General features: G+C 35.5%; 5 protein-coding genes across 8 annotated transcripts; 1 reads left to right on the top strand and 4 right to left on the bottom strand.

The window, feature by feature from the left end:
* Nucleotides 1-969: 969 nt before the first annotated feature.
* LOC140842451 (vacuolar-sorting receptor 1-like) lies at nt 970-5,666 on the bottom strand. Of its 2 annotated transcripts, none has more exons than XM_073210372.1 (12): nt 5,017-5,666; nt 4,205-4,897; nt 3,793-3,881; nt 3,642-3,711; nt 3,472-3,555; nt 3,243-3,319; nt 3,086-3,167; nt 2,746-2,828; nt 2,560-2,632; nt 2,359-2,487; nt 2,135-2,241; nt 970-2,051 (listed from the first exon to the last, which is right to left on the bottom strand). In XM_073210372.1, the coding sequence occupies exons 1-12, from the start codon at nt 5,312-5,314 to the stop codon at nt 1,953-1,955; spliced, it is 1,884 nt and encodes a 627-aa protein (XP_073066473.1). In that variant the 5' UTR covers nt 5,315-5,666; the 3' UTR covers nt 970-1,952. The 2 variants fall into 2 exon arrangements, with proteins under 2 accessions (XP_073066473.1, XP_073066475.1); XM_073210374.1 differs by having other exon boundaries at nt 2,560-2,626; nt 5,017-5,664.
* Nucleotides 5,667-6,833: 1,167 nt separating this feature from the next.
* LOC140842452 (uncharacterized) lies at nt 6,834-10,792 on the bottom strand. 2 transcript variants are annotated; one of them, XM_073210375.1, is made up of 5 exons: nt 10,410-10,792; nt 10,098-10,203; nt 9,128-9,251; nt 8,038-8,934; nt 6,834-7,464 (listed from the first exon to the last, which is right to left on the bottom strand). In XM_073210375.1, the coding sequence occupies exons 1-5, from the start codon at nt 10,570-10,572 to the stop codon at nt 7,081-7,083; spliced, it is 1,674 nt and encodes a 557-aa protein (XP_073066476.1). In that variant the 5' UTR covers nt 10,573-10,792; the 3' UTR covers nt 6,834-7,080. The 2 variants fall into 2 exon arrangements, with proteins under 2 accessions (XP_073066476.1, XP_073066477.1); XM_073210376.1 differs by having other exon boundaries at nt 10,098-10,200.
* A 5,609-nt stretch (nt 10,793-16,401) lies between these two features.
* On the top strand, nt 16,402-17,388 carry LOC140803671 (uncharacterized). Its single transcript, XM_073159572.1, has one exon. The coding sequence runs from the start codon at nt 16,402-16,404 to the stop codon at nt 17,386-17,388; it is 987 nt and encodes a 328-aa protein (XP_073015673.1).
* A 1,748-nt stretch (nt 17,389-19,136) lies between these two features.
* On the bottom strand, nt 19,137-21,532 carry LOC140842450 (NADH dehydrogenase [ubiquinone] 1 alpha subcomplex subunit 1-like). 2 transcript variants are annotated; one of them, XM_073210370.1, is made up of 3 exons: nt 21,289-21,532; nt 21,085-21,199; nt 19,137-19,333 (listed from the first exon to the last, which is right to left on the bottom strand). In XM_073210370.1, exons 1-2 carry the CDS (start codon nt 21,394-21,396, stop codon nt 21,104-21,106), a joined length of 204 nt encoding a protein of 67 aa, XP_073066471.1. In that variant the 5' UTR covers nt 21,397-21,532; the 3' UTR covers nt 19,137-19,333; nt 21,085-21,103. The 2 variants fall into 2 exon arrangements, with proteins under 2 accessions (XP_073066471.1, XP_073066472.1); XM_073210371.1 differs by lacking the exon at nt 19,137-19,333 and adding an exon at nt 19,417-19,468.
* A 760-nt stretch (nt 21,533-22,292) lies between these two features.
* Nucleotides 22,293-26,317, bottom strand: LOC140842448 (histone acetyltransferase TAP1-like). The gene is made up of 8 exons (XM_073210369.1): nt 26,127-26,317; nt 25,968-26,047; nt 25,676-25,736; nt 23,937-24,120; nt 23,166-23,265; nt 22,885-22,985; nt 22,671-22,764; nt 22,293-22,532 (listed from the first exon to the last, which is right to left on the bottom strand). Exons 1-8 carry the CDS (start codon nt 26,312-26,314, stop codon nt 22,453-22,455), a joined length of 888 nt encoding a protein of 295 aa, XP_073066470.1. The 5' UTR covers nt 26,315-26,317; the 3' UTR covers nt 22,293-22,452.
* Between the last annotated feature and the right edge of the window lie 37 nt (nt 26,318-26,354).

Here is a 26,354-nt window from a genome sequence, read left to right as displayed (position 1 = left end):
GTAAAAAAATATTATTTTTTTTGTTAAGAATATTATTTTTTATCGTGAATATCGATAGGATTGATCCGTCTCAAATAAAGATTCGTGAAATTTTCACAGAATATCATTAATCAGTGCAAGATGTGTCTTTAAAGAGGGAAAAAGAAGGATTTATAATATTTTATTTATATTCGGATCTCAACCAGTCATGCTAAAAATAAAAAAAAATGGGGAAGTAAAATGAAAATTCCACATTACATATCAACAGCTATTGAAGATTCCTTGCTTTCTCCTTTCTAATTATTGGGTAAAAATTCCACACATTGTTTTACAATTTTTTTTTGACCTGATGCTTATGTTTGATGAATCAAATATTTATCGACCACTTTGTATTTGGAATAGTTTTGTAATATTACCAAACCACAACATTCCAACACAATATTATCAGGTATTGTTTGTTATATATGATTTGAAAAAATTTCCTTTTAAACAATGTAATTACTGTATATGCTTTTGACCAGCAACAATTTTCAAACATGGGAATGAGTAGGTCTCATGTGAGACCGTCTCACGGATCTCAATCTGTGAGACGGGTCAACCCTACTCATATTCACCATAAAAAGTAGTACTCTTAGCATAAAAAGCAATACTATTTCATGGATTACCCAAATAAAGATCCGTCTCACAAAATTTGACCCGTGAGACCGTCTCACACAAGTTTTTGCCCATGGGAATTAGGAGGTGTAATTAAAACACCTCAAAATTTAGTTAAAATTACGATTTTCATGAATGAATCGTAAATGGTTGTGTTCAAATTTGAAACTCGTATTCGAATATCTTGGGCACATCTTTTTGTTTTTCCAAAAAGTAAGCATGTTTGTTTAACGTTCGTTCTCATAATATTACATACCAGTACACCATTTGAAACTTAATTCAAATTCAAAATTCCATGAATTCATTGAAGATCAAAGAATAAAAAACTTACACAATCATGAATTTTTATAAGATCGATTTTTTAAAAAAAAAACTAAAAAAAATTGAAATGGATGCCAACAATTTGTAATGTGAAATACATATAGAATCGGTGATAGACTACATATAGCACGTACATGCATGAGACTAAAGAAGTGATTCAAGCCTACCCGGAAAGAATCTCCGAATGGTTCAAAAAACACGAGGTACGCAGTATGTTGGCTACTTGGGATCAGTTGCAGCAGCATTTGTTCTTGATCCTCTTTTACAAAGATCACGAATGGATTCGAACATTCTCTTTATCACAGCCTGAAAACCCGACCCCCGATTGCGCCGCCCTCTTCTCAAAGGAGTTTGGCCGATAGCTGGGATCGATCCCGACAGGCTCTGCGCCAGCATGGCTTGGTTGAGATGCAGCTCAAAGGATAGCCGCTCATACTGGTCAAGCAATGTGCTTTGTTGGTCACCGAAACTCTTGGAGATGGAAGTCATATCCTCCAGTGTTTCCAATTGGTACAGCAAGTTGTTGAAGATAACCACTCGCATGGTTGAAGTAAATTTAAATGCGCAGAAATGTAAAGCGTGCACGTTTTGTCAAATGGCCGCCATTCAAGAAAATGGAGTTTGGATTTTGTTGCGAATTAGATCAGAATAGAAGGAAGACAGCAAACAATCCTTGAAAAGGTGGATAACAATATGACACAAAGCATGAAAAAAGAATAGAAAAGAAAAGAAAAAAGTCCTATGTGATGAATTATTGAATTTATTGCACATAGCAACGTTCAGAAAAAAAAAAAAAAAAAAAAAAAGAAAGACAAAAAGTTACGTGTTTCTCTCACGCATAATTTGAAAATGCATTATTTTGTTACCTTTTTTGGATCAAATTAATATTATTAAATTAATTTAAAATAAATCATTAAGACAGCAAATGAAGAAAAGAATAAAATAAATAAAATGCTGATGCTACACGGCAAACATTTATTTCTTATCCAAATGTAACATTACACTCTCCCTAGGGGCAGCTGACTGGGTACCTCCCCTTGATTGTCCAGAGGCATGTATTGTGCCATGATAGCTCGTATCTCGGAATCCATGTATCTCTGCATAAAAACAACTCGTTTGTTATCATCATCGCCGTAGTTAAAAAACTTGAGTAAGATTGTGTATTCGAATTCATAGATACCCGAATCCTGTACTTATAAACAGCATATCCAGAAACTCCAGCCACCGCCAACCCGACAATCACAAACGACGTAAACCCCCAACCTACTTCTCCACTGCCAACTTTACCTGGAAAAATAAAAGACACAGACAACATAACTAAATCCCGTTTACTAACATAATATGTACGTAGTTGGTTTCTGTGCACAAAATGATTTGTGATAGATGAAAATGCCTCGAGCTTACTTATACATGTGTCGTGTTCGTGTATATATATAGAGTTGCCTGTGCAACTGCATTCATAACTTCCCCAGGTGTTCTTGCATTTGCAGTCTGCGCATTGGCATGCCAGTTTTTCCTTGCATTCATCGATATCTGAAAGAAACAACCCAGAATTAAACTCACACATCCGCCTCTGAAACTGTAATTTACACACTGATGGGTTACCTTCACAACTACTAACTCCATCTCCTCTGAATCCTGGTGGGCACTTGCAACCTTTTGTATGGTCATCCTGAAGTTTTCGGTCAAACATCATCATCCAGCCACAAAACATTAATCTTTGATGATTAGGCTGTGCTTCAGATGGAAAAAAAGGTAGTAAAATAAAATTTTTGCTGTTTGAAAACTCACAATGCATGCTGAGTAAGTTCTTCCACCCTTGGTTCCCTTCCAACACCCTCCGTTATTTATCTCACATCTTAACGCTCCTGAAGCTATGAGACCAAGAAACAAAGACGAGTATGTTAAACAAAGTATGCCGACTAAATAATGAAACAAAAAAAAAACAAATAAGGCTCCCTTCCATTCTCTTTCCAAAGTTAATGAGGAATGTGTTATGCTAATCATGAATTAAAGAGATATCTCTAGGAAACAATGAGCTAAAACAACTACAAAAAGAGTTTCGACAATAGTTGGTTCAGGAGACAATATGGCATCGTTTATGGACAGGACTTAAAAAGCAAACAATCACCTTCACAATAAGTATAACCATCACCAATGAATTTCACCCCCTGCACAATTGGGCACTCGCACACCCTACCACGGAAAGTATCCTGTAATAACATTTGTAAAAAATAGACAACATTTAGCAGCCAAATGATGAAACTGAAGCAAAAATATTAGGGTACCCGGCAAGCAGTAATATTAGCAGCCTTGTCTTGCCAGCATCCACCATTGTTATGCAGACACTCATTTGTTTCCATATCTGCCCCCAAAGAACACACAACGGAACTTTCACATGTAAGGTAAGTAATCAAGGTGATAGTCCTAGATATGATTAGTCTAATGCCTCAAGATTGTGTTTGTTGGTTTGTATAGGATTTTGTGACTTAGAAAACGAGCAGGAACAATAATAACCTTTACTCAGACAAATGGCAGGCTCTGTAGTCTCTTCAAAACCTGAACAAATGGCTTTGAGAACAGCTCCTTTGTCCAGCTTACCTGCATATCAGAATCGGTAACATGAAATTCAAATCTTTTTACAGGAAAAAACGTAGTGTGGGGAAAAATCGCTTCAAAGATTCTACCTCTATATTGTCTGCCATTAACTACAAGAGTTGGCAAGATAGTAACGTCTCCTCGTGATCCCTTCCCTATCTGAGAGAGATTAATCTTTCCGTTATCATCTTAAACTGGTTCATGAAGCACACAAAAAGAGCTTTTAAGAAACAATTTAACCTGTGCTTCCTGTTCGGCTTTTAGAACCGGGTTGTCAACATCAGCTTCAGTGTCTCCGATACATTCGTCAATCTTCCTTGTTTCAATTCCTGCACAGAATCATTTATCAATTAGCCAAATACTTCTTGCTTTTAACTGCAAGACTATTATGCAAGACGTGCAGGAACCACATGTCCACATCCATAAGCAAGCAGCAACTATAATTACTCATAAAGCAAGAGCTATGGGCACAAATGCAAAATCCTCAGAAAAGAATTAAGAGAGAAAAAAATTCTACATAGGACTTGCAGCACATATACCATGTGATATTCGAAAAAGATAGTTTGACAGACCTGATAATTTAGTCACGCCTTGGAAACAAATATATATAAGCATTGCTGGATGATAAACATATAAAAGTCAATTAACGTACCCAGGGACCGGATTACTTGATCAGAACACTCCTTAGTATACTTTTTCTCTTTCATGGGACAGCGAATGGAAAAATCAGTCACATAGTCCCACCACTGCCATGGCTTTCCACTTTCTTTTGCTATCTTAAAGAAGCAGGCTTGCCTTAGATTTTGCACCACCACATCCTTCCCGTCATATCCCCTGCTAAAATCTTGCTCAGGATCCGGTGCGCAATACCTCCCATTATTGATGCACTGTGACTTGCACTGTTTGCTCAAAATGAATGCCTCCGGACAATACCAAGTTATGTAATGAGGAGTGAACTGAGTGTAACCTTTCTGCTCAAGTATCTGGGCAGCCCCCTTGAAACTTCTGACAAATTCTAACTGGCTGTCACACTTGGGACCACATTCATCGTTGCTATTTGTCCAGAACTCGTACTCAACCCGGTCATCAGGATGCGGCAGGGCCTCCCTCCAATCAATATACATGTTCACCATTTCTCCTTTAGCTAGTTCTTTCCTTATTTTGTCCCCAAGTTCCCTGCTGATAAGAGTTGATGGGATACTTATGTTCTGTATATAATCCACCATCGCATCATCCCCCTCTGGGGTGTCCATGGTGATAAGAGGCTCAACCCTATCATCCACAACGACAATAGCAGCAGCTCCTGCGTTCTGAGCATTCCATGCTTTCAGTGTAAAATAGCAATCTGGCATTAAAGTAAAGACAAAAATCATATACCTGGTGCAGGTGTTCAGCAAAAAGTTAAAAAAGAAATGATATACATGCAACATCTTGGAAATGAAATCGAACAATTATCGATTGTACCTCCTCTGTCTACTAAAAGGAAGACAGGAATTCCACCAGGCTTATTATTATTCAACGAAATATCAGCACCTTCAAACCTCTTGCATGCGTTCTGGTTGGATTTTGGGTACAAGACAGACCCAACCATTGTCCCACCATATTGAGGAACCCCAAAATTCCCTATCGCGCATTCATACACGCTTTTCAGCGACGGAGGTGACGTCACCGTCAGGTAGTTCTTCTCCACAACAAATCTCCCTGAACAACACCCGTGTAGGATAAACCAAACGCACACCAATACTCCAAAATATTCCCTCATTTTCTCCGCTCTGTCCTGCTTTCCTTCAACGAAAAAAGAAGATAAAAGAGAGAAATTTGAAACAATCCCGATAAGCCCCTCCGCTTCTTTATTTATATCAACCGAAAAGATCACTGTTTTACAGACACTATTTGGGTACAAAATTCGAGCAAGAAAAAAACAGAACAGTAACGAAGATGGGCAATTAAACCCGAGACTCTATACTGAATGCAATATGTGATGAAAGAGTGGGAGAGAGAAGTGGTTGATGTGGAAGTAGTAAATTATAAACAGAATGTAGATCTAAGGAAAAGCTTGGTTGATCGAGTCAGGAGGAAGAAGCGGTGGGTTCAGAGTAGGAAACGAAACAGTGGCTTATTATTTTTGGATTTCCCGGTTCGGAGTGTTGCATGTTTACCACGTGTGCTTGGAATTTTTTTTTTTTGGTAATTAACATATTTGTTGCTTTTTTTTGTAGAACGTAATTTATGTGACAAAAAAAAAAGTTGTAAGGGACAGAGGTAAGGTTTGATTTCAATTTTTTTTTTTATAATATATATATATATAATTTTAATCATATTTCTCATACGACATTATATATGTGTTAAGATTAGAGCTTGGATCTAACTCAACTCTAAAAACTAGCTCAAGGGGGAGGATTGTCCAAGTCCATATATACAACTATCAGATTATTTATTTAACCGATGTGGAACAATTAACACACCTCTCTCACGTTAAGATTGGAATTTGACCCTAATTCAACCCCAAAAGCTAGCTCAAGTGGGGAAGATTATTCAAGCCCATATATATAGCTCCAAAGTTATTTATCCAACCGATGTGGGACAATTAACAATGTGTCACTAATACAACTTTAAAATGATTGAAAAATACGTGTATTGTTAATTGTCCCACATCGGTTGGATAGATAACTTGGGAGTTGTATATATTGGCTTGGACAATCCTCCCCCCTTGAGCTAGCTTTTGGGGTTGAGTTAGGTCCAAGTTCCAATCTTTACATTTATAAAACTGAAATTTGATAATATAGATGATCAAAATTGTAAAAATACGAACACACTAAACCAAAAAAATAATGTTTTCCCCATATCATTTTAGTCAATGTGCATATCATCAGTTATATGCAATTTCAATTATCAAATAATATAAAGTTAGGTTTCAATTAGTAGAAGCATTTACGAGTATAGGGACATGAAATCTTAAGTTTATTTTAGACTCTATAGAAATGGTTGTTCGATGGTCGGAAATATGAAAAATTAAAACTTAGCGACTAGGGTTGAAATTTATAAATAACAAGATACGTGATGATTATATTTTTTAACATTACTCAAATAAGACAAAATGTTACTTAAATGTCACTCATACAATATAGGTGGATAGAAATATATCAAAATTATATATCTAATAAACAAGTGAGACTTGGTGGACAGTATTTCAAATAATAATCTTGTTTACGAAAGTCGTGTGCAATATAACTTCTTCAAAATAACTGCTCACGCTTGCCTCAAGGAACAAGAAAGTAACTTCAGTAATATTCCATCTCAGTAAAACTACCATTTTGTATAGCACAAACCTTGCTTTTACATCGTTTGCTCGTAGTTCAAGTGGCCGATAAAGATACACTTAAATCCCATAAGTAAAATACGATACATTTTGCTTCGTCAGGTAACATAAAACGCTCAACCAGTATAGGATTTTCAGGAACCAAAATTTTTGCAAATAATATCAGGGGAGAATGACCAAAAAAGGAACAATAAAAATCCTTCAAGGGGTTATTCATGGTCAAATGGTTCTGGCAAACGCTCAAATCCATTATCAAAGATGGATCCTTCATCGGACTTATCGTCGATACTGTGAAGCCAATTCATATTCTTCAGGTCCTCTTTAAGAAGAATCGTGTCATAGCGGGAGCTTTCATAAATATCGTTGTTGGAAAGTCTTGCTGAAGATGGATGCTTGTCCTCTTCACTTCCACTTTCCGAAAATGTGTTAATATGATTTACGTTCTCTGCAACGTCGCTATGATGAGAAATTGGTACGCATCCATTGCCAGATGCTGCACCAAGTTGAGTTTTATGGTTGCCGGATCGAATGCTTTGAGGAAATAAATTTGAGCCTGTAAGAGGTCGAGACAAATTGCTTCCATTTTTTAGATCCTGTAATAGAAGTAGAAGATTGTTGAGAACGATGATGAGCAAACATAAGCTCCACCTACTATCATATGGCACTGATTTAAGTTAAGACTATTCATTTCCCTTTTCGTAAGGGAGAAACCAATAAATGGCACTCAACTGTGATAAACATGGCACCAGGCACCAGCGCATCCTTAATACTGCTAGTTGCTCCTATTTAATAACTTTACCCACACTCATTATCTTGCTTGCTGGTTACATAAACTAATAATGAAAGGGAGAATAATCGACATGTCATCGCATGAAGGTCCCTGAGAGTCGGGAACAAAAGAAGCTGAAAACAGAATCAAGGGCAAACTGGTGAGGGTGTCGTATTACCATGTTATTTGCGATGGTTCAAGTTTGTTACCACCTATATGGTAAACTAAAAGACAAAGAAGGGTTGCAAAAGAAAATGCTCAGAAGTTTTCTTCTTTCTTTTTTTCCCCTTGTGGAAAGAAACGTACAGAGCAACAGGCAAAACTTCATGTTGGGAATTTAATAGTAAAACATATGTTACTAATAAATATTTAAAAACTCAAAGTTAGAAATGAATACCATATGTCTTGCAGCAATGTCAGGAGTTTTCTTTGAAATTGTCCGGCCAGACCCAGTGCCATCAATGGATGAACTGACAGGTTTCCGAGTCGACAACTCTCTCCGATAATCCACCGAATTATTCAGCTGTCCATTCACAAGTGGTCGACCCCTGCCAACTGGATCTGCAGCTCTTCCCCTGGTGACCACCGGTGATGAATGTCTCCTCGGCGCAGTGACTGTAGTTGCTAAAGGTTCTACATTTCCTTTAGCAGCAATAGCCAGTCCAGGTCTGGACCTACCAGCAGATGTTGATCTCTCTGTCAAAGTCGTTCGCAAGTTTGGTGGTGTTTCAAGTGGAAAATCAGGGAGTACCATAGTATGAGGGGGCGGGCGAACTCGTGAAGCCGGGGAGCTTGGGCGAGATACAGAAGCAACATTGCGTCCGTTGGTGTGACTATGTGCACCTGGGACAGAAGCTCCAGAAACAAGAGATAAAGATGGTGTGGAATTTAGACGAGTAGGTGTAGATGGCCTTGATGTTGTCCACGCCGCAGAAGAGTTAGTGTTTGCAGAAACTTGTGTCCTAGAAGTAGGAGTAGATGGTCTTGAGTTCTGCGATGGTCTTGGTTTATCCACTGAAGATGCAGTGGAAACGGTACGAGATTTAGAAGGAGTTGTAGATCTTGACACTGTTGGGCGTGCAGAAGGGGTTGAAGGTCTTGTAGTTCCTGAAGAGCGGTTGGTAGGAGTTGATGGTCTGATATAAGAAGAGACGGAAGCAGAACTTGAGTTCAGAATGGAAGTTGATTTATTAGAATAGGAATTGTGTTGGGAACTAGAGACAGAAGAACGAGTCACCGATCTGCTTCGTGTTGGTTTTGTAGCATGGTTGCTTTCTGACTGAGAAACTGACAGCTGAAATTGGAAAGTTTCTATGTTTACAAAAGGTTTCATAAATATGCCAAAGTTGATGGTGAAGTAGCAAGTCAACTTTAACAACACAAATACAAGTAGAAGTACTTCCAAAAAAGAACAAAAAATAACTGGAAAAGAGCCAAAACACTGAATTAGAAGCTGATAGTGAGAAATGGGAAACAAGTTCACATACCCTTGAGGCCTTGGTTGTCGAGATTGATCTGATCAATGGACTGCTTCTTGGAGCTAGAAGGCAAGGCTGAGATTCATTTCCATCCGAAGAAGGGACCAAAGGAGTTCCAGGAGGTGTAAGAAGCCTAAGAGATAGTAATCCATGATGCATGACAATATTACATGGAAACTTCACATAGTTCATCGTGTGGAATTTATTCTATGCAGATTAAAACTAGCAACATTGATAATGTTAACTGTAACCGTGGTAATCCAAGGAAAACTCAAAAGAGGCCATTATCGAGCTCTTAGAGGTATAGTTCAGTGATGTGAAGATCCAGCTACATTCTCAGTCGTGTTTTTCTAAACATGCACAGTACTGGGGTCCTGAAGGCCATACTCCTTTTCTGACTTCCAAGTCATCAAGAAATATCAAATTCCTATTTAGACTCTACGGTATCTTTGAGGAAACTCGTTTTATGAAAAAGGAGAATATGGGAAGTTTATAAAATAAGTAATCAATGAGCAGGCAACCTGTTATGAATTATCTAGAAAGAATCAAATGGGCACCCAAAATTCTTTTAGAAACGTTCGTCAACATTCCATATCTTGACTAGTTACTATATTAACTAGGTAATGCAACAATTCTTGAATATCTATCGGGTTTCCAAGCTATTACTGAATCTACAACTTATACCACATCAAAAGTAGCAAAGCCTAGAACTAACAATATAACTACAACAAAAATCAGGACGGAAATGCATATTCGGTAAGTTCATTCCCTATTTCAAGTGAGAAACTAAAGCAACATGCGATAATCCAACTTATAACGATCAGAAACAGCATCTATCACGTTCCACAATTGTTTTGCGGTACTTGGGACAGGGATAAGCTTCAAGCCAAATAAAGAAAATAAAATCTCAGCATAAGCTACAATCCGGATCTGATTACCCAAGAATGAGAATAACAAGAAATAGAGATCGAAGGATTACCAATCATAGTCGTGCTTCCCGCCATCTGCTGACAAAAAATCATCCAATCCACTCTTCCCCTGTTTTGCCGATCCAATCGAGAGTCTCCCCAGCTTTAAAGGTACTACTAAACCACAGGTTCACACAGTCAAAGCCAAACGGACAATAAAATGCAAATCAAAGCAAACTCGCAATTGGTTGAACAAACGCAGTGAAATGAGTAGTCGCAAAGCAAAACCCATCTCGAAATCGAAATAACAAGCAAAAACAAAACAAACAACGATATTGGATATAACTAAGCAAAAGAAAACAAGGTGATAAAAAGTATGTTACCATCGGGGTGGTGAGTAGAGGTAACGGAAAAGCGGCGGTGGGTCTTGGAGAAAAGATCCAAATTATCATCTTCATTGAAATTATGAAGTGCTCCATTTGGAAAAATCCCTGGCGGGCTCTTTCGGGCGGCGCCGATGACAGATTCTTTGAGGCTGCGACTCATCAGATAACTCAAGATACAGTATCTGCTCGAAGGGTAGAAACATATAGAAAAAGAATGTTCAAAATACAAGAATAGATTTGGTTGAGATCTGAAATCGGAAAATTCGAGTGAACAGAGAGGTGGAAGGTAAGAGGGAGCAAGAGCAAGTGAAGAAGCGCAACGGAGACGCAATTATGGCAAATGCAGCTGCGTATGATCCATTTTCCTTTAATTTTTTTTGTCAACCTCTGCTCATAATTAATACAGTCTTTAAGTTGTATATTATATTACAACTATTAAGGCTATCATTGAGTATCAAAATGAAAATAAATGAGTCGATTTCACGTAAATTATCGATTGTATTTCATAAAATTAATATTTTTTCCTGAGTTTGAATATGATCATACAGTCATATAACAAAATTGACTAATGAGATGATATCAGATTTTTGGTTTTAGATCGTCTATTGTGTTGAAAACACAATACACATCACTTTTTATACGAGATGATTGCATGATCATATCGTTTAATCTGATAATTTTTAAAATTTATCTCATATAATGTGATGTACACAAGATGATAATGTAATCATTTCGTGTAAAAAGTACGTGATGTGTTTTCAACCCATAATCCAAATAAATTCAGGGTATGGCCCAACCATATGCATGTAAGTGATAAAGCGAAACATAGAAGGAAGAATGGGACAGCTTCAACGTAGTATATTGTTCGACAACGACAGTCTTCACTCCCATGTTTCCCTTTCATTGTTACAATTGTTTATTAAAGAAAACAAAAAAAAACTTGTGGATTTAACTTGGGAAAACTTTTTCTTAATTAATGTGATGTAATATGAAATATATTTAGTGCTGAAGAAGCAACGCGCCGCCATGGTGCTGTGGGTGCATGCACAAATTTACGAGGAAATAGCCAAATTCATCAGCCATTGTATTGTCCACGTTCTCATCATCTAATTTTCAATCAAAATTCACGTGTGTTGATGGGCGTAGAGTTGGGGTGTGAAATTTGAGATGGAGGGATAGTGACATGTGAATAGGGGTCTAATCGAACCGATATTCAAATACGAAACTATGATTTCACGAACCAAATTTAAAGATAAATTATTTTGTTGGATTGTCCGTTAACTAATAATAAACGTGATTGAAGTTTGAAATTGAGTTTTAATTCGAACTAATTCGAGCAAAATGTTTTTAACTACAAGTTCAGAACTCAAATTTTTCTTGATATTCAACTCGATCACGCTCATTTACACCTCACTTGTGTTTCCAAATTTTCTTTTTTGGGTAAGGCAGCACATTCGAAATTGAGGCTATAAAATAACACTTTGCCATTTCATCAGATTCATACCATTGGATCTCAAGAAAAAAATCGAAATATATTTTTCTATAAAAAAAAAATAGTTGTATACATATGATACCCAGGAATGTCCCGGGTCATTGTTTAATAATCTACCTCATATGGTATCATATTGTCATTATTGATTTTCTTTTGGCCCAAAATAATTGGAGTAGGTTTCTTGTGAGACGGTCTCACAAATCTTTATCAGTGAGACGGGCCAACCCTATCGATATTCACAATAAAAAGTAATACTCTTATCATGAGAAATAATATTTTTCATAGATGACCCAAATAAGATATCTCTCTCACAAAATACGACTCGTGAGACAATCGCACGCAAATTTTTTACCAAATAAGTGTGTGAAATATGGTAGTTAAATTTAATAAAGATTGACATAGTGTTATATTTTTGTGAATTTATTATAATATTTTTTTTGGTTTTTAATATGAATAATTTTGTCCATTAAAAAAAGACTATAACATCAAAATTAAGCAATTTTCAATTTTGGCATCTCAACTTTAACCACAATTCGCTGCCCTGACACGTGTTGTACGTGTACCTATTTTTTTTTTCGTTGAATAACTTTTATACGAAAAATATAAAATTGTATTAAAATTTAAAGTTCTAAAAAATGAATTGTTTTATGTCGCGTTTCAAATATTTTAATGGAGTCATAGAACAGATAAATTTACCAACATATTTTTTTATTTTTTTTTTTGAGTAAAATATATTTTGATACACGAACTATTGGTAAACTGAGGGCAAAAACTTGTGTGAGACGGTCTCACGGGTCAAATTTTGTGAGACGGATCTTTATTTGGGTAATCCATAAAATAGTATTGCTTTTTATGCTAAAAGTACTACTTTTTGTGGTGAATATGGGTAGGGTTGACCCGTCTCACAGATTGATATCCGTGAGACGGTCTCACATGAGACCTACTCTAAACTGAGATGGGATGGGATGAGGAAAATATGTTCTGCAGATGTTTTCAGAAAGAAGATAATTCGGTTTTACCATTATAAATTGCTTACTTGATATAAGATCCGGGTAAAGCCAATTTTGCGTTTTAATAAACTTAATTTTAAAGCCAAATAATTTTTTAGTAAATTCTACTAAATTCATATTTATTTTTCTAAGATTATTGATTAAAGTGTTAACATAAATTAAATGTTTATTACAAATTGTATAAATAAGTAATCTATTTTGTCTCTATTCACGGTTTAATATAAGAGTGGGTCTCATGTAGACCGTCTCACGGAGCGGTAATCTGTGAGACGGGTCAATTCTACTATATATCACCAATAAAAAGTAATACTCTTAGCAAAAAAGTAATACTTTTCAAATGGATAGCCCAAATAACAGATCCGTCTCAACAAATATGACCCGTGAGAACCATCTCACACACAAGTTTTTTCTTCATATAATTTCTACAACACTAACCATAATTGTTCGATTGGGTAAGAATATAAAGAAGGTGGAATAAATCTTTAATTTTTTTTGTTATAAAAACCTTGAACAACAATTATTCATCTTTTTGAAGTATTCAAAAATAAATTGATCACCGATAAATTAAATCGTGTTTGATGCTAAAATCAGATCGAAGAATTCAAATAATCTCTCATCACACACACATATATTGATGATATGATAAAAAATCATATCATATCATCAATTATATTTTAAGAAATATTACAAATATTGCATGGATATGCAAAAATCTAGTTACCATATATTACAAAATTTTATATCATCTAAGACTCTATACCTATAAATAAAGGGTTCTTGACCTTAATCAGGAGGCGCTTTCATTTACGATTATTTACGCTAGTCTTGTATTTTTCTTTCAAACACTATACTGACTTAAGCGTCGGAGTAGCTTCGCTTCCGGGCGGAGTCGTCTCACCTGTTTTCTTTGATACCCATTTATATTTTTGGAGCGGTATGATTCACTTATTGAAGAAATTGGTTCGTGATAATCAGTTCAAAGTATTTAATTGAGTGTGATTTTTTTTATCGCATCACACACACACATATATATATATAATTTTATTAAGATATGATAAATATATATTAGTGATTATATGAGATTTGCTTAGATAGTTTGAATGTTTAGATAAATCAGAGATGAGTTGGAGAAAATCGAAAAAAATAAAGATGCACAAAATTATTAATAAATTCACATCAACCAACTTAAATAAAAATATTTATCGTACCAGAATTAGTTAATATGAGATGTTAAATTTAATAATATAGTATATATAAATAGATAATTTAAACTATTTGATTTCCATGAATTAAGTTTCACACATTTCCCCTAAAAAGGATAAACACATACTCATATATAAGATCATTGTTTTTTTTTTTTTATATAAAAATATATAATATCATTGTTTTTTTAACCCTATAATATCATTGTTAGATAATTAGTTTTGTGACTCTTCTCACAATTTATTTATTATCTATTTCCATTAAAAAATTACAAAGAACTAATTTCAATTAAAACTTGAATTCAATCGGAACATAAACTAAATTAATATCAGATGATACAATACCGATTCTATTATTAATTGAAACCATAGCCATCTACGAACGTTTTCATGTTTGTTTATCATCGTGTTTGTCTCGTATTATATTTATGAGATAGGTTGATATTCTCTTTGATCTAGAGATAATTATTTAAGGTAAAAATTTGTGTGAGACGATCTCACGGGTCGTATTTGTGAGACGGATCTGTTATTTGGGTCACCCATGAAAAAGTATTACTTTTTATGCTAAGGATATTACTTTTTATTGTGAATATGGGTAAGATTGACCCGTCTCACAGATTATAATCCGTGAGTCAGTCTCACATAAGACTCACTCATCATTTAGACCACTGTTTTCAAAATCGGACCGGACCGGACCGGCCGGTCGGACCGGTTCAACCGCGAACCGGTCTCCAGACCGGTCCGGAGATAAGGAAAAAACCGGAAAACCGGTTTAACCGAAATAAACCGGAAAAACCGGAAACCGGTTAAAACCCGAAAAAACTGGAAAAACCAGAAAAGTGGTGTTTATTTGGATATTTGTTGTAATTTTCATCTTAAAAATTAAGTAAAAACTATAAAAACATAAATAATCAATATTTTACTATTTTATTTATCGACGTTAGCTTTGACCTAGAGATAAACCATTTAGAGTGGTGGTGTTAAAAAATAATTATATAGAAGATATGCATTCTTGTCAACTTATTTTCCCTAACACGATTGCTGTTACCTGTACAGTGCATTGTCTCTAATCTCTTCTAGTTATCTTTCACTTTGCTTTCATGTCTCGTCTTTGCTACTTCCGTCACTTTCCTCTCTCCACCACTTCATCTTCCACCTGCGGACATCTTTCACGCACACTTGTACGTTACCCAGCAACTCTTGTGCTCTATCTTTGCTTCTAAACCCACCCTTTTTCACTCCAATCTACTTCTTTTATCTATACCATGATGATAGATATAATGATTTGATTTGCGTGTTGGAAGGTGACGCATTGAGCAATTTTTTTATTTGTAGGCCGATTAGGATAGTTAAGTGATCATTATCTGTTTTGATTTTTGTAAATATACGCACTTTCTTGGATTTTTTCCCCTTTTTTCGCAAAATAAAAATCTAAGAAAAAAGATTGGATCTCATTGGGTGAGTGAGGTGATTCCGGGGCTTACGTTTCTCGGGGAATTTGTTATGTCCGCTTATTGGGTTTCTTTTCCATTCATTTTTTCAGTCATTCCTCTATTGGGTATATTCTTTTCCTTTTTATCCGGAGGGAAACGTGATTTTGTTGGTGCGCCGCGTCGCTTACGGATTAGGGTTTATATGTATCTTTATATAAAGATACAGAATCCGCGGGCTTGGCTGCAACTTGGAGTGGGGGAACGGTAATCACAGGTTGAGTTGGTGAGTTCTTGATTTGGGAATTATAAATTCTATTTTGAGTTTCGTTGACTTCTTTAAAGAAGAGAGGCTTCTTTTCTTTATTTTTTTATTTTATGTTTTTAAATTTTTGACGCAGTAGATTCTCTTTTTTATTTAGCTTATAGTATTAAATATGGTGATGGTATAAGATTCTAAAGGAGAGAGGGGGTGAGGGACTTAAAAGTGCTTGTGAGATTTGCTGCTGCTTTCCAACGGTTCGAAGTTGCTCTTCTTGGCTTTACTGTCTTGGAAGACTTTGCAGCTTTTGCCCTACTGTCACTGTTGGTTAACGATCATGGAATAAGATTCTGTATGAACTTTGGTAACCTGTGATGTGTGACTGTGAAGTTTCTTGATCCTGTTATTGTTTATTATTAAAGGATAGGTGGGGGAGTTTGTTCTTCGCTCGCTTGATCTTTTAGGATCTAAGGTTCATTTTGGCATTCAGATTGCCAGCTGGCGGACTTTCGGCATTTTTGCCTTGAAATTAGATTTGGATCGACTACATTTGTTTGGCTCACATTAGTTTGATATTTTAGAAGCATCCATCCATGGGACTTGTTAGAGGTCTGGTATTGATTCGTCTTTCTGTTGTGTTGTTATTCTTGTTGCTGAGAGTCACTGGAGCTCAATCACCTCTGTCTTCAACTTCTAATTCATTGTTTAGTAATGCACGGGCACTAGATGCTCTCCTCCAAGACTATGCGTACCAGGCATTTGTGCGTCCACGAACCGGTGTTGTTTATGATGGAGCTGTCCCTTCTAATCTCTCTGGGATTCAGGTTTCGGCCATGAGACTCCGGAGTGGTAGCTTAAGGACGAAGGGTGTTAGTACGTACAAGGAGTTTGAGATTCCCAAGGGTGTTAAGGGACAGCCTTACACTGAGAGGCTTGTTTTGGTCTACCAGGATCTGGGCAATTGGTCTATGGTATATTACCCCCTTCCTGGCTACACGTATTTGTCGCCAATATTGGGCCTTCTAGCTTATGATGCTGCGGATCTTATGGCCAGAAACTTGCCTGTACTGGATATCAAGGCCTCTGGTCAACCCATATCTATCAAGTTTTTGGGACTACAGTCCATGCCAGAAGGATCAGTTCCCATGTGTGCTTCATTTGATTTAAACGGTTCAGTTAGTTTCTCTAGTGTGTTGTCAGATAATATCTGTACAACATTCCAACAGGGGCACTTCTCTATTGCAGTGGAATCAATTTCCCCAGCTCCTGCACCATTCTCCTCCCCTCCACCACCACCACAACGAGAAATTAGTGGTACTCCAGAAGAGCAGGAAGGGAGTAACAATTCCAAGGTCTGGATAATTGTGGGGTCAGTGGTAGGAGGATTTGCATTGTTAATTATTCTAGGACTCATGAGCCTGTGGCTAGGCAAGTATAAACATAGGAAGAAAATGCATCGAATGGAGAGGGCAGCAGATGTGGGGGAGGCTTTGCATATGACCACCGTTGGAAGCACTAAAGCACCAGCAGCTACCGGAACAAGGACTCAACCAACGCTCGAGACCGAATATGTACCCTGAGTATATTTTGGAATTCTCGCATTCTGATTGCAGACCAGTTAGGTGTCTAGTCCATTGTTTTGTTAATTCTTTTGGGTTGTGATGTGGGAAGTATAGAGATTATTGTTGGTGTATATAATATAGCTAAACTCTTAGAAAATCATTCATATTTGATTCATTTGTCAGTAGTGTGCATTTTGGCTGAAACCAGTGGATTTCTAGTCTCTGTGATGAAGGAAATTTACTTGTCACGCTACTGCATTTTTTAGTACCACCACTTGTTTTTTGTAGCTGATGTCTGAAGGTGGTTGATTTTAGTCTGAAATCCACTATGATTTTTAAACTGTCATTCGAATCACGAACTCAGACAGTCTTTTTGTAGATCATAATTCGGAAATCTAAGACTTACAATTTTGCTCCAGTTTCTCGAAAATAAAAATCGAAACCATATGAAAAGGTAATAGGATCTATAAATTCTTCTCAAGTTTTAAGTTACAATTGATTTATATATTTTGAACACTTCGACTTTTTTGGTGAGTTAAAATTCAAATTCCAATTTTTACACCTCTTTTAATAGAAAATAAAATATCCATATTATTTCATAAATAATTATAACATAAAATATCTTATGTTACTGAAAACATAAAACCGGATGTAAATTTCTAAAAATAATTCCACTCAATGAAAATAAAAGGATATAGAGGGACAATTTCGAAATTATTGGTTCACAGAGTTAATAAAATAAACTTCGTACAAAATTATAAATTTTTGTAGAAAGTTTTTTTCTCCAACAATTTTTGTGTAGATTTGTCCAAAATAAGGTTTTGGATTCATTACACAGTTCTATTTGTGCATATATTCCACAAGTAACGTAAACAATGGAAGCTATGAGAATCTGAACATAATAGAATCACTCTTTTAGGATGGGTTGTGTTTACATTGAAAAATGAAAGCTATGGATTTAATGGAATTTTCATTGTTTGGATAGCCTACGTAAAAGAAATTCAAATCCATCTTCATACTTACTTACATTAAACTATATTTATCACAATTAAGTTCAAATCATTAGAATATTTAAAACATTTGAAATTCATTCTAATTAATATCTTCATTATTATTATAGTGTAATAAATAAAATATGAATTTAAGATTCATCTTTTTAACTTATTAAACAATGAAACTAAATTTAAATTCTTGGATTTCAATTGACCTAATACAAATACAACATTATGTTGTACTTGGATGAAAAGATTTGAAGCTATAAATTTCAAATCCAGGATGAATTTGGATTCGAAATCTATTTATTACTTGATGGATTTATGTTAGGTGTATTTCAAATTCATCATTTGCTAATCTATATAGATGTAATTATAATTATGATAGATGTCGTTCCAAATCCATCGTTCAATTTGATAGTCAAATCAAAACTTTCATTACAAATGAAATATTTCAATCCAAATTCCAACGCACTTGGGCATTTTCTTCTGCAATTGCTGAGCGGTTACTTAATGCAACCACAACTAACAAGGTTCTGTATGAGTCACAAGCTTGTGGAGATGGGTGTATAGGTTTGGTTCCTGTTTATTGAATTTAGCAAATTAAGGGGTAGGATCCAACGTGTAAGTGATCACAACCACTCCGCCACCCCGTTAACGAATCTATTGAGTCGGTCCCCAAAAAATTTTCTAGGTTTGCTCTTGATAAACGGCTTACGGTTAACAAGTTCCTGGACAGTGGATAACAAAAATCATGGTATCTTGTAAGACAGATTGATGAAAGAAATGGTCATATTTGAAATGTAAAGAAGCATTCAGGCATTATCATAAGATCATGTTCCGCCACCAATTAACATTTCCCAACGCAATTAACACAAGAAAATACAACTACAAAGTAGTTCACATAAAAGTCCACAGACCGAGAACCTGGCCCTCATTTTTATTTGAAAGAAGCTTCCCCGCAGCATTACCTGCATCACCGTGACAGAAAAAAAAAGAACAGGTAATTAATTCCAACAAACAAGCATATATATAGATTATCAGAGGAGATGGGATGCAGTATAGTAAAATATTTTTATTTGAAAGAAGCTTCCCCGCAGCATTACCTGCATCACCGTGACAGAAAAAAAAAAGAACAGGTAATTAATTCCAACAAACAAGCATATATATAGATTAACAGAGGAGATGGGATGCAGTATAGTAAAACTTAACGAAAAAGAAAGAGAAACAGAGAAATCTTTAAGGAGAGAGAATCGTGGGCCTAACATTGGACTCTAACGGTGATGCTTAAGTTGGTGTATGGATTGGGTTTTTATGAGCTATGGAAAACCTTTAAATGGTTTTGTAAGATTTCTTAAGATAGTTTGGAAAACCATCTTAACCACCGCTAATGGATTTTGGTCTCCTTTAGGTTGCCCCAGACCCCTTAGCCAAAGACACCCTCATGCATGGCTCCTCTGCTTCTTGAAGCCGCTGCTTTTGGATCTTCTGCTGCTTGGCCAAATTGCCTCAGATATCTTAGAATTTGCATACATCATTTCTTATTACATTCATTGTTCCAGGCTAAGATTTGGAAAGTTCATCTCTTGTGCCAATATTTTTCTCCTTTATGGTATTATTGGCCCCATAAAATTTGGTACACTTCTGCTACACTGACAATTTAATTATTGATAACTATATAAATAGAGTTAAATTACTTGTTTGAGGCTTAAATAGTGTTGCACTTTCTAGAAAAGTTGGTAAACTTCCTCTGATTTATTTAAATCTTCGCCGCAGTGAAGAATGGTTTGAAACAGAGAGATATTGAGGTGAAAGAGAATGATGCAGCAAGGTCAGATTTCAGGATACAATACAAATCTGAATTTGCCGTGTGGAACAAAAGAAGAAAGATTTAAGCCGTGAGAATGGAGAAGCTTTAAGATTGAATTGCTGCTACACCCAAAACAAACGAAGATTGATAAAGTCGGATACTGAGAACTATGTTTGAGTTTGGGGGCTGCGATGCTTGAAATAAATTACATGGCATAGTCACGTCCAGAAATGGGCGCTGCACCTGATTTTAAATTAAACCTATTCTTGAAAGTAACGTACGGAAAAAAAAGAGGTTGAAAGGGCCAAGATCTAGGAAATTTAAATGAAAAACCTTGAACTATAACCGTAGAACTTCTCATCATCATCATCATCATCATCTATTATCAGTTTTCTATCAAGGAAGAGTGGAAATTTTTGGAAAGATCAACTCCTCAATTTTCTCACATCTCAAATTATTTATCTTCAAGCAAACTTCACATGGTGCAAAGCCTACACCTTTGTCATTCCACAACCCACGAAAACTGGGAACTTTTTTTGGCAAGAAATTTCCACGGGCAGTTAATAGGCATTCTTAACAACACAAAACCATGTGATATAAGTGCCTCAAAGAGATCACTTCCTAAGAAGTAAATGGTTATAATAATGCAATTGAAGATATTGAATGTTTATCTCAGATTATGTAAGCGAATATGGTTAAATTGAAGATACAAGAATTTTCTGTCACAAATTTTCTTCTTCGCGAAAAAAACACGAAGACCTTTCCCCAAGCCACCAACCGTATCGAAAAAAGCACTTAGCTTCTTAGGTAACGAAGTATCAATCGCTACTCTAAAATTTTCTTCAGATGACTATCAGTGATTACTAGTGAAGGCAGTTTGCCAACCTAAAAGAAGAAGAGAAAAGCAGAAACCTTTTACGAAGCGGATAATCTAGCAGGAAGGGGAATGAGAGGAGAGAATCTCCATGATCTTCTTATCCCGTTTCTCCATGGCCACATCCCACACGTCGTTCCCGATGTGTTTCGGCTGCCACGATTATACGATTAATTAATCAGAACGATTCAATTGATGCAAAACGAAAAGAACGAGAGAGGAATGGATCTGGAAGTACAGACGCGGCCATGGGCAGCTTTGTGGATGAAGTATTGCGCGTTTCCCATAACGCAGAGCATCCCCGCTATAATCCCCAGAGGTAGCATTGCTTCTAGCCAAACCATCGCCATTTTCGATTGCTTCCCCTCTGCCAGCCGTCGGCTTCTTCTTCTTCTTCTTCTGCAGACTGTCTTTATTGAATGATAAATAAAAATCGTTAACCGAAGGATGGTTTTGTGCCTTTCTCCGAATTACTGTGCCTGACCCGATAAAATTATAGAACGGGGCTTAACCCAATTGCGGGAAAATTGCTTCCATTAAATATTTGGTATTTTTATGGTCAAACTCAGTTTATTTTTATTTTTTTACAATTTTAATAACATTGATGTGATACTAATACGACGTCAACATGTATAATATCACATCAAAATTTCTAATAAAAAAGTTACATGATAAACAGTAATTTCCCTTATTCGTAGAGGTAGCTCGACTCCGAGGATAAAAAAAAAATATAAGATTAAAAATGAAATTTAATATAAATATGGGTCGTAATTACAAATAAGCAAACCGTTAGATAAAAATCATTTGAACTTCATTTTTCTTTGAATAGGTCTCTTGTGAGATGAGTCAACTCTATTGATATTCACAATAAAAAGTAATATTTTTTCATGAATGATTCAAATAAAAATTCTGTCTTACAAATACGTCCCATAGGACGGTCTCAAACAAATTTTTGTTTTTCATTTCCCTACCTATTTGAATATTACAATCTGACAAATATTTTCTTTTTGAGAAATACTTTTATTTCGTGAAATATTTAATCGATATAGATTTCCAAAGCTTTTATACCACGGTATAGGATTTGTTGTTTTTAATAAATATACGTTTATTAACCTAAATTTGGACCAACTTCGGATTAAAAAAAATTGTTTATACATTTCATAACTTACATATATTTTTTTTTTATAATTTCAAATACTTCCCAATCAGCCTAGAAATCGGATTTGGCTAACGTAGTGTTTGAGGAAAAACAAGAAACGCATTAGTTTCTACTAATATGACATTTTCAAATACAATGTACATTGCGATTTGTACATGTAACACGAGGACAAGTTTCCAAGCGAATTTCGTGGCCCGTAGTCAAATAACTTACACAGATGAGGAAAGCCTGTAAAATTCAAAACAAGCTAATACTTTGGATGCCAGAACATGCCTTTGATGCCATCGGGGTCGGGTTCGAAACCCAGGCTCCGGTAAAACTCCACAACTGCATAAAATATTAAAGAACCAAATATCATGCTAACAATAAACAAACATGTTTAGTACTTGTTCCTGATTGTTTTGTTGCCTCAGGTTGCTCAGTGCAAACAAGATTGATTATTAGGTGTTTGTTGAGGCGCTTTACCTCGACTATCCGCAAAAAGTGAAATGTTTCCGATGTCCCGTTGCAAAAGTGACCTTACAAGCTTCTCGATAAGGACTTTCCCAAGTCCTTGGCCCTAAAACACAAGTAAGCATTCATAATCACCAAGCTCAAGTAGCGAAGGACTAGATTTCCAAGCAAAAATTCTAACAAATTAGCTAAAGGGATTCCTTCTAGCTTAGTATCATGAGACTACCTGATAGGAAGGCTCAACAAGAACATCCCAAATTGTTGCATTAAAAGCATGGTCAGATGTAGCCCGAGCCATGCCAATCAACTTCTTTTGTTCTTTTCCCTCTGCTAAATAACTAGCCAGAGTACGTAAGATGTCGTCACTCAGTTTATAGAATGCCAGAGTACCCAGATTTCCATAGATTATAAATGAATTTTGCAGGAAAGATGAGAAATATACTTCTAGTAAAGATTTATCCGTAAAATCTTTGTTGTTTAACCTGGAAAGATCCTATTACTAAGTACCTTCGCCAGCTGATTTGCTCACGGAATGCAAAGTAGCAACCATATAGCTATTTCTCAGAGCTGCTGCAAGCTTTGACAAAGGTCGCCGAGGCCAGCCAACCTGTGAAACCCATTATGGAAATCACTATATCGATTAACTTTTTACCAAATTTTATTGTTGCCAATATCGCAAAGAAAATGTTCTAAAATGCTAAAATTTTCAAAAGTTTCAAGAGATGGAAGAGGTGAAGGAAAAATGAATACAACCCTCTATGCACTATATATGACCAAACCGCCAACTGAACAGGCCTTTACCACTACTTTCTGGCGTACACTACCTTAAGTTGTTTGAAACAGAAATAGATAAAGTCAATCAAAGAGGACCTCCATAATATAATGTAGATTTCTGAACTGATTTCCAATTAAAAAACTGTATGAATTCAAAGCAACAAGAAAACAAAAGGAGATTGCACAGACGCAAAATACATTTCATGACAAGATTTGTCAATAAATTTGCTTCAATCAACGAAAAGCTGAAGTGGAAGTACAGTTAGCTTTTCATATTGTGAAACATGGCCGCAAAATTCAAGTGTGCGATCCCATTTTGTTGTTGTCACACAGCAAGCATTATATATTGGCAGACACGGCCTCTCTTTTAAAGGAGCAGAAAGAAAGAGGCCAACAAGGGCCAAAATTACATCCATGGAAACAATTGTGTCCAAAGATTTAGTGTACAACGAATAGTCCTCAAGAGGGAAAATAACAAGTACCCACAAAAAATGGCTTAATCACCTTATCACACAAAGCTTGAAGATCATACACATCGACACTACCACCGGATGAAAATATAATCTGCTCAACTGTTCCATCAGGTTGGGTTCTCTCAACAATAACAAATTCTTCGGGTAATGTATCTTCTTCTTCTTCGGCTGTGGAAGGTGGGTCTATAACTTGTGTCGTATTGTTCTTCAAATTCCTAACACATGAAGCACATCAAAGTATTCATCTTGTCCACATCCTATTGATCATAGCATGTTTAGCTGATATTAATATGCATTGGTTACTACAGTAAAAATAACATCTGCCAGCCATTCTCAGTCTAGCTGATTATCCAAGAAATTATTCGAAGCCTAGTCTTTCAAGCTAATAGCAGCAGGCACCAAAATAAAATTAATAGACCTACAGCTGATATATTGTTGGGGATAGTGCCCTTAAACATTGTCAGGGATAATGCCATTAAAGCATTTATATTTGAAATGAATGGCTAGGAATATGAATCCGCAGACATGGAATCCATTCCTTCTTACGATAAGTAGAAAGACATCCCCTCATTTGTTAATACTGGAACCGAATGTTGAGCCCAACTAATTTATAATTAAATTATAAATTGAACCATTCACTAGTGAATTAATGGTAAATGAGGATAATAATTAATGGTAAATGAGGATAAGAAGTAATTAATAAGGTAAACGGAAAATTCTAGTTTCAGTTACAAATTGTCTATTGAAGATTAATCCATATGTAATGAATATATCAATGGACTACTCAATTTTGTAGAGCAAGATATTTCATTATGAAAAAGAATGCAATTCCATATTTTTAGTTCAGTCATTATTGAATTAATAAATTATATAAATTAATTATATATCCAATTTATTGGAGCTTCTAATTATAGGTCAATGGTCCTTAATACGTCTTTCCAAATTAATGACGAGCTAGAAATGCAATTTAGAAATCATATATGAATATGGAAAAATTGTTTCCATAACTTCAAATACTTGGAGATAAATATAATTAATTATGAGATATTAATTTTATTAAATAATCATTATGAGAAAATTATTTATTTGGATTAGTATGTCAACACTCAAAAGTTGTTGATAATATCTTTAATTTATTGTGAATAAAATTTAGATATTATTTAATATATAAAAATAAGTTAAAATGATATTTTAATTTATTTTGATAAAATCCTAAAAAATCTTATGATTTTTAAAAGGAGTTTTAAAATATTTAAGATAATAAAATTCTAACCAAATCAAATCTTTTGGCCTTATCCTAGATATAGTGGCCGATTTTTTGGGATCCCAATTAGTTTATGATTTGGACTATTGGTTTGAATAATTATAAATGGGATCCTAAATAGTTTTTCGAAAACACAACTTTTTCTTGATTCCAAAATATAGTAGAGAATAAAAATAATAACTTTGATTTCTAGTATTTGCGTTTTTGAGTGTGCACACACAGCCGTCGATAGAAAGAATCGTATTGGAAGGCTGTGGTTTCTACGTATCTCATATTCACGAAAAAAAGGGAGAAAAACTACATGATATTAGTTTTCTAGTAAACATTTTGTTTAAATTCATCATTATTTTATATTCATATGCTCGATTATAATTTATAAAATTATGTAATCGCTTCTGTTGTATTTCGATTTGATTGAAAATAATTTTTTATAGCCAGAATTTTTCTAGAGTCCATATAAAAAATCCAACATATATCAACCACAATACATATAACAAACACTTTACCCCGATCTTATGGATTCCCAAAACCGAACCTTAAGTCTAGAAATCTTTTGGTTCCTGTTACCTGCAAAGTAGATGGAGATCAGTAATATAAAAAGCAAGTCAGTGAACCATACATAAGTAGTACTCTGGAAAAGCTCGGTTTTTAACTCCCAACAGTGTTGGTTTTCAAAACCCACGATATGTTTCGGATGTTAAAGATATTGCGGCTCAAATATATTGAGCACAAATTGCCAATCAAGTAAAAAATGATAAAAAAAAAAAAGAAAAAGCAAAAGGCCATAATCGAACAAACCTGTCCCGACCAAGAAATGCTGAAGGGATAAAAACTTGAGAGGGTGAGAGCGGGAATCAAGAGAAACTAGTGGAGGGTAACTGTACAAACAGAAGCAGCGTATCATTCCATTAGGAACAACTAGACAGAGTAAGACGAGGGGTTGGAGTTGGTACTCACAGCTCGATTGCAGAGGGTAACACAAAAGCGGACCGGGCCGGCATTTCTTGAGAGGCGGGGGATATTGGAGTGGGATTCTGGAGGTCAACTGAACACGACGGAGCTAATAGGAATAGCTCATCCACACCCAAGGGCAACCCATTTTGCAGGAAAATCCAATATCCCTCATAAATTATATTACACACCATATATATATATATATATATTTTGGGAGAATTTATTCGATAA

Source organism: Primulina eburnea, chromosome 10 (genome assembly GCF_022965805.1).
Source record: "Primulina eburnea isolate SZY01 chromosome 10, ASM2296580v1, whole genome shotgun sequence".
Lineage (NCBI taxonomy): Eukaryota > Viridiplantae > Streptophyta > Magnoliopsida > Lamiales > Gesneriaceae > Primulina > Primulina eburnea.
The sequence above is the reverse complement of the archived record's forward strand: the minus strand, read 5'-3'. Positions and strand labels throughout refer to the sequence as shown.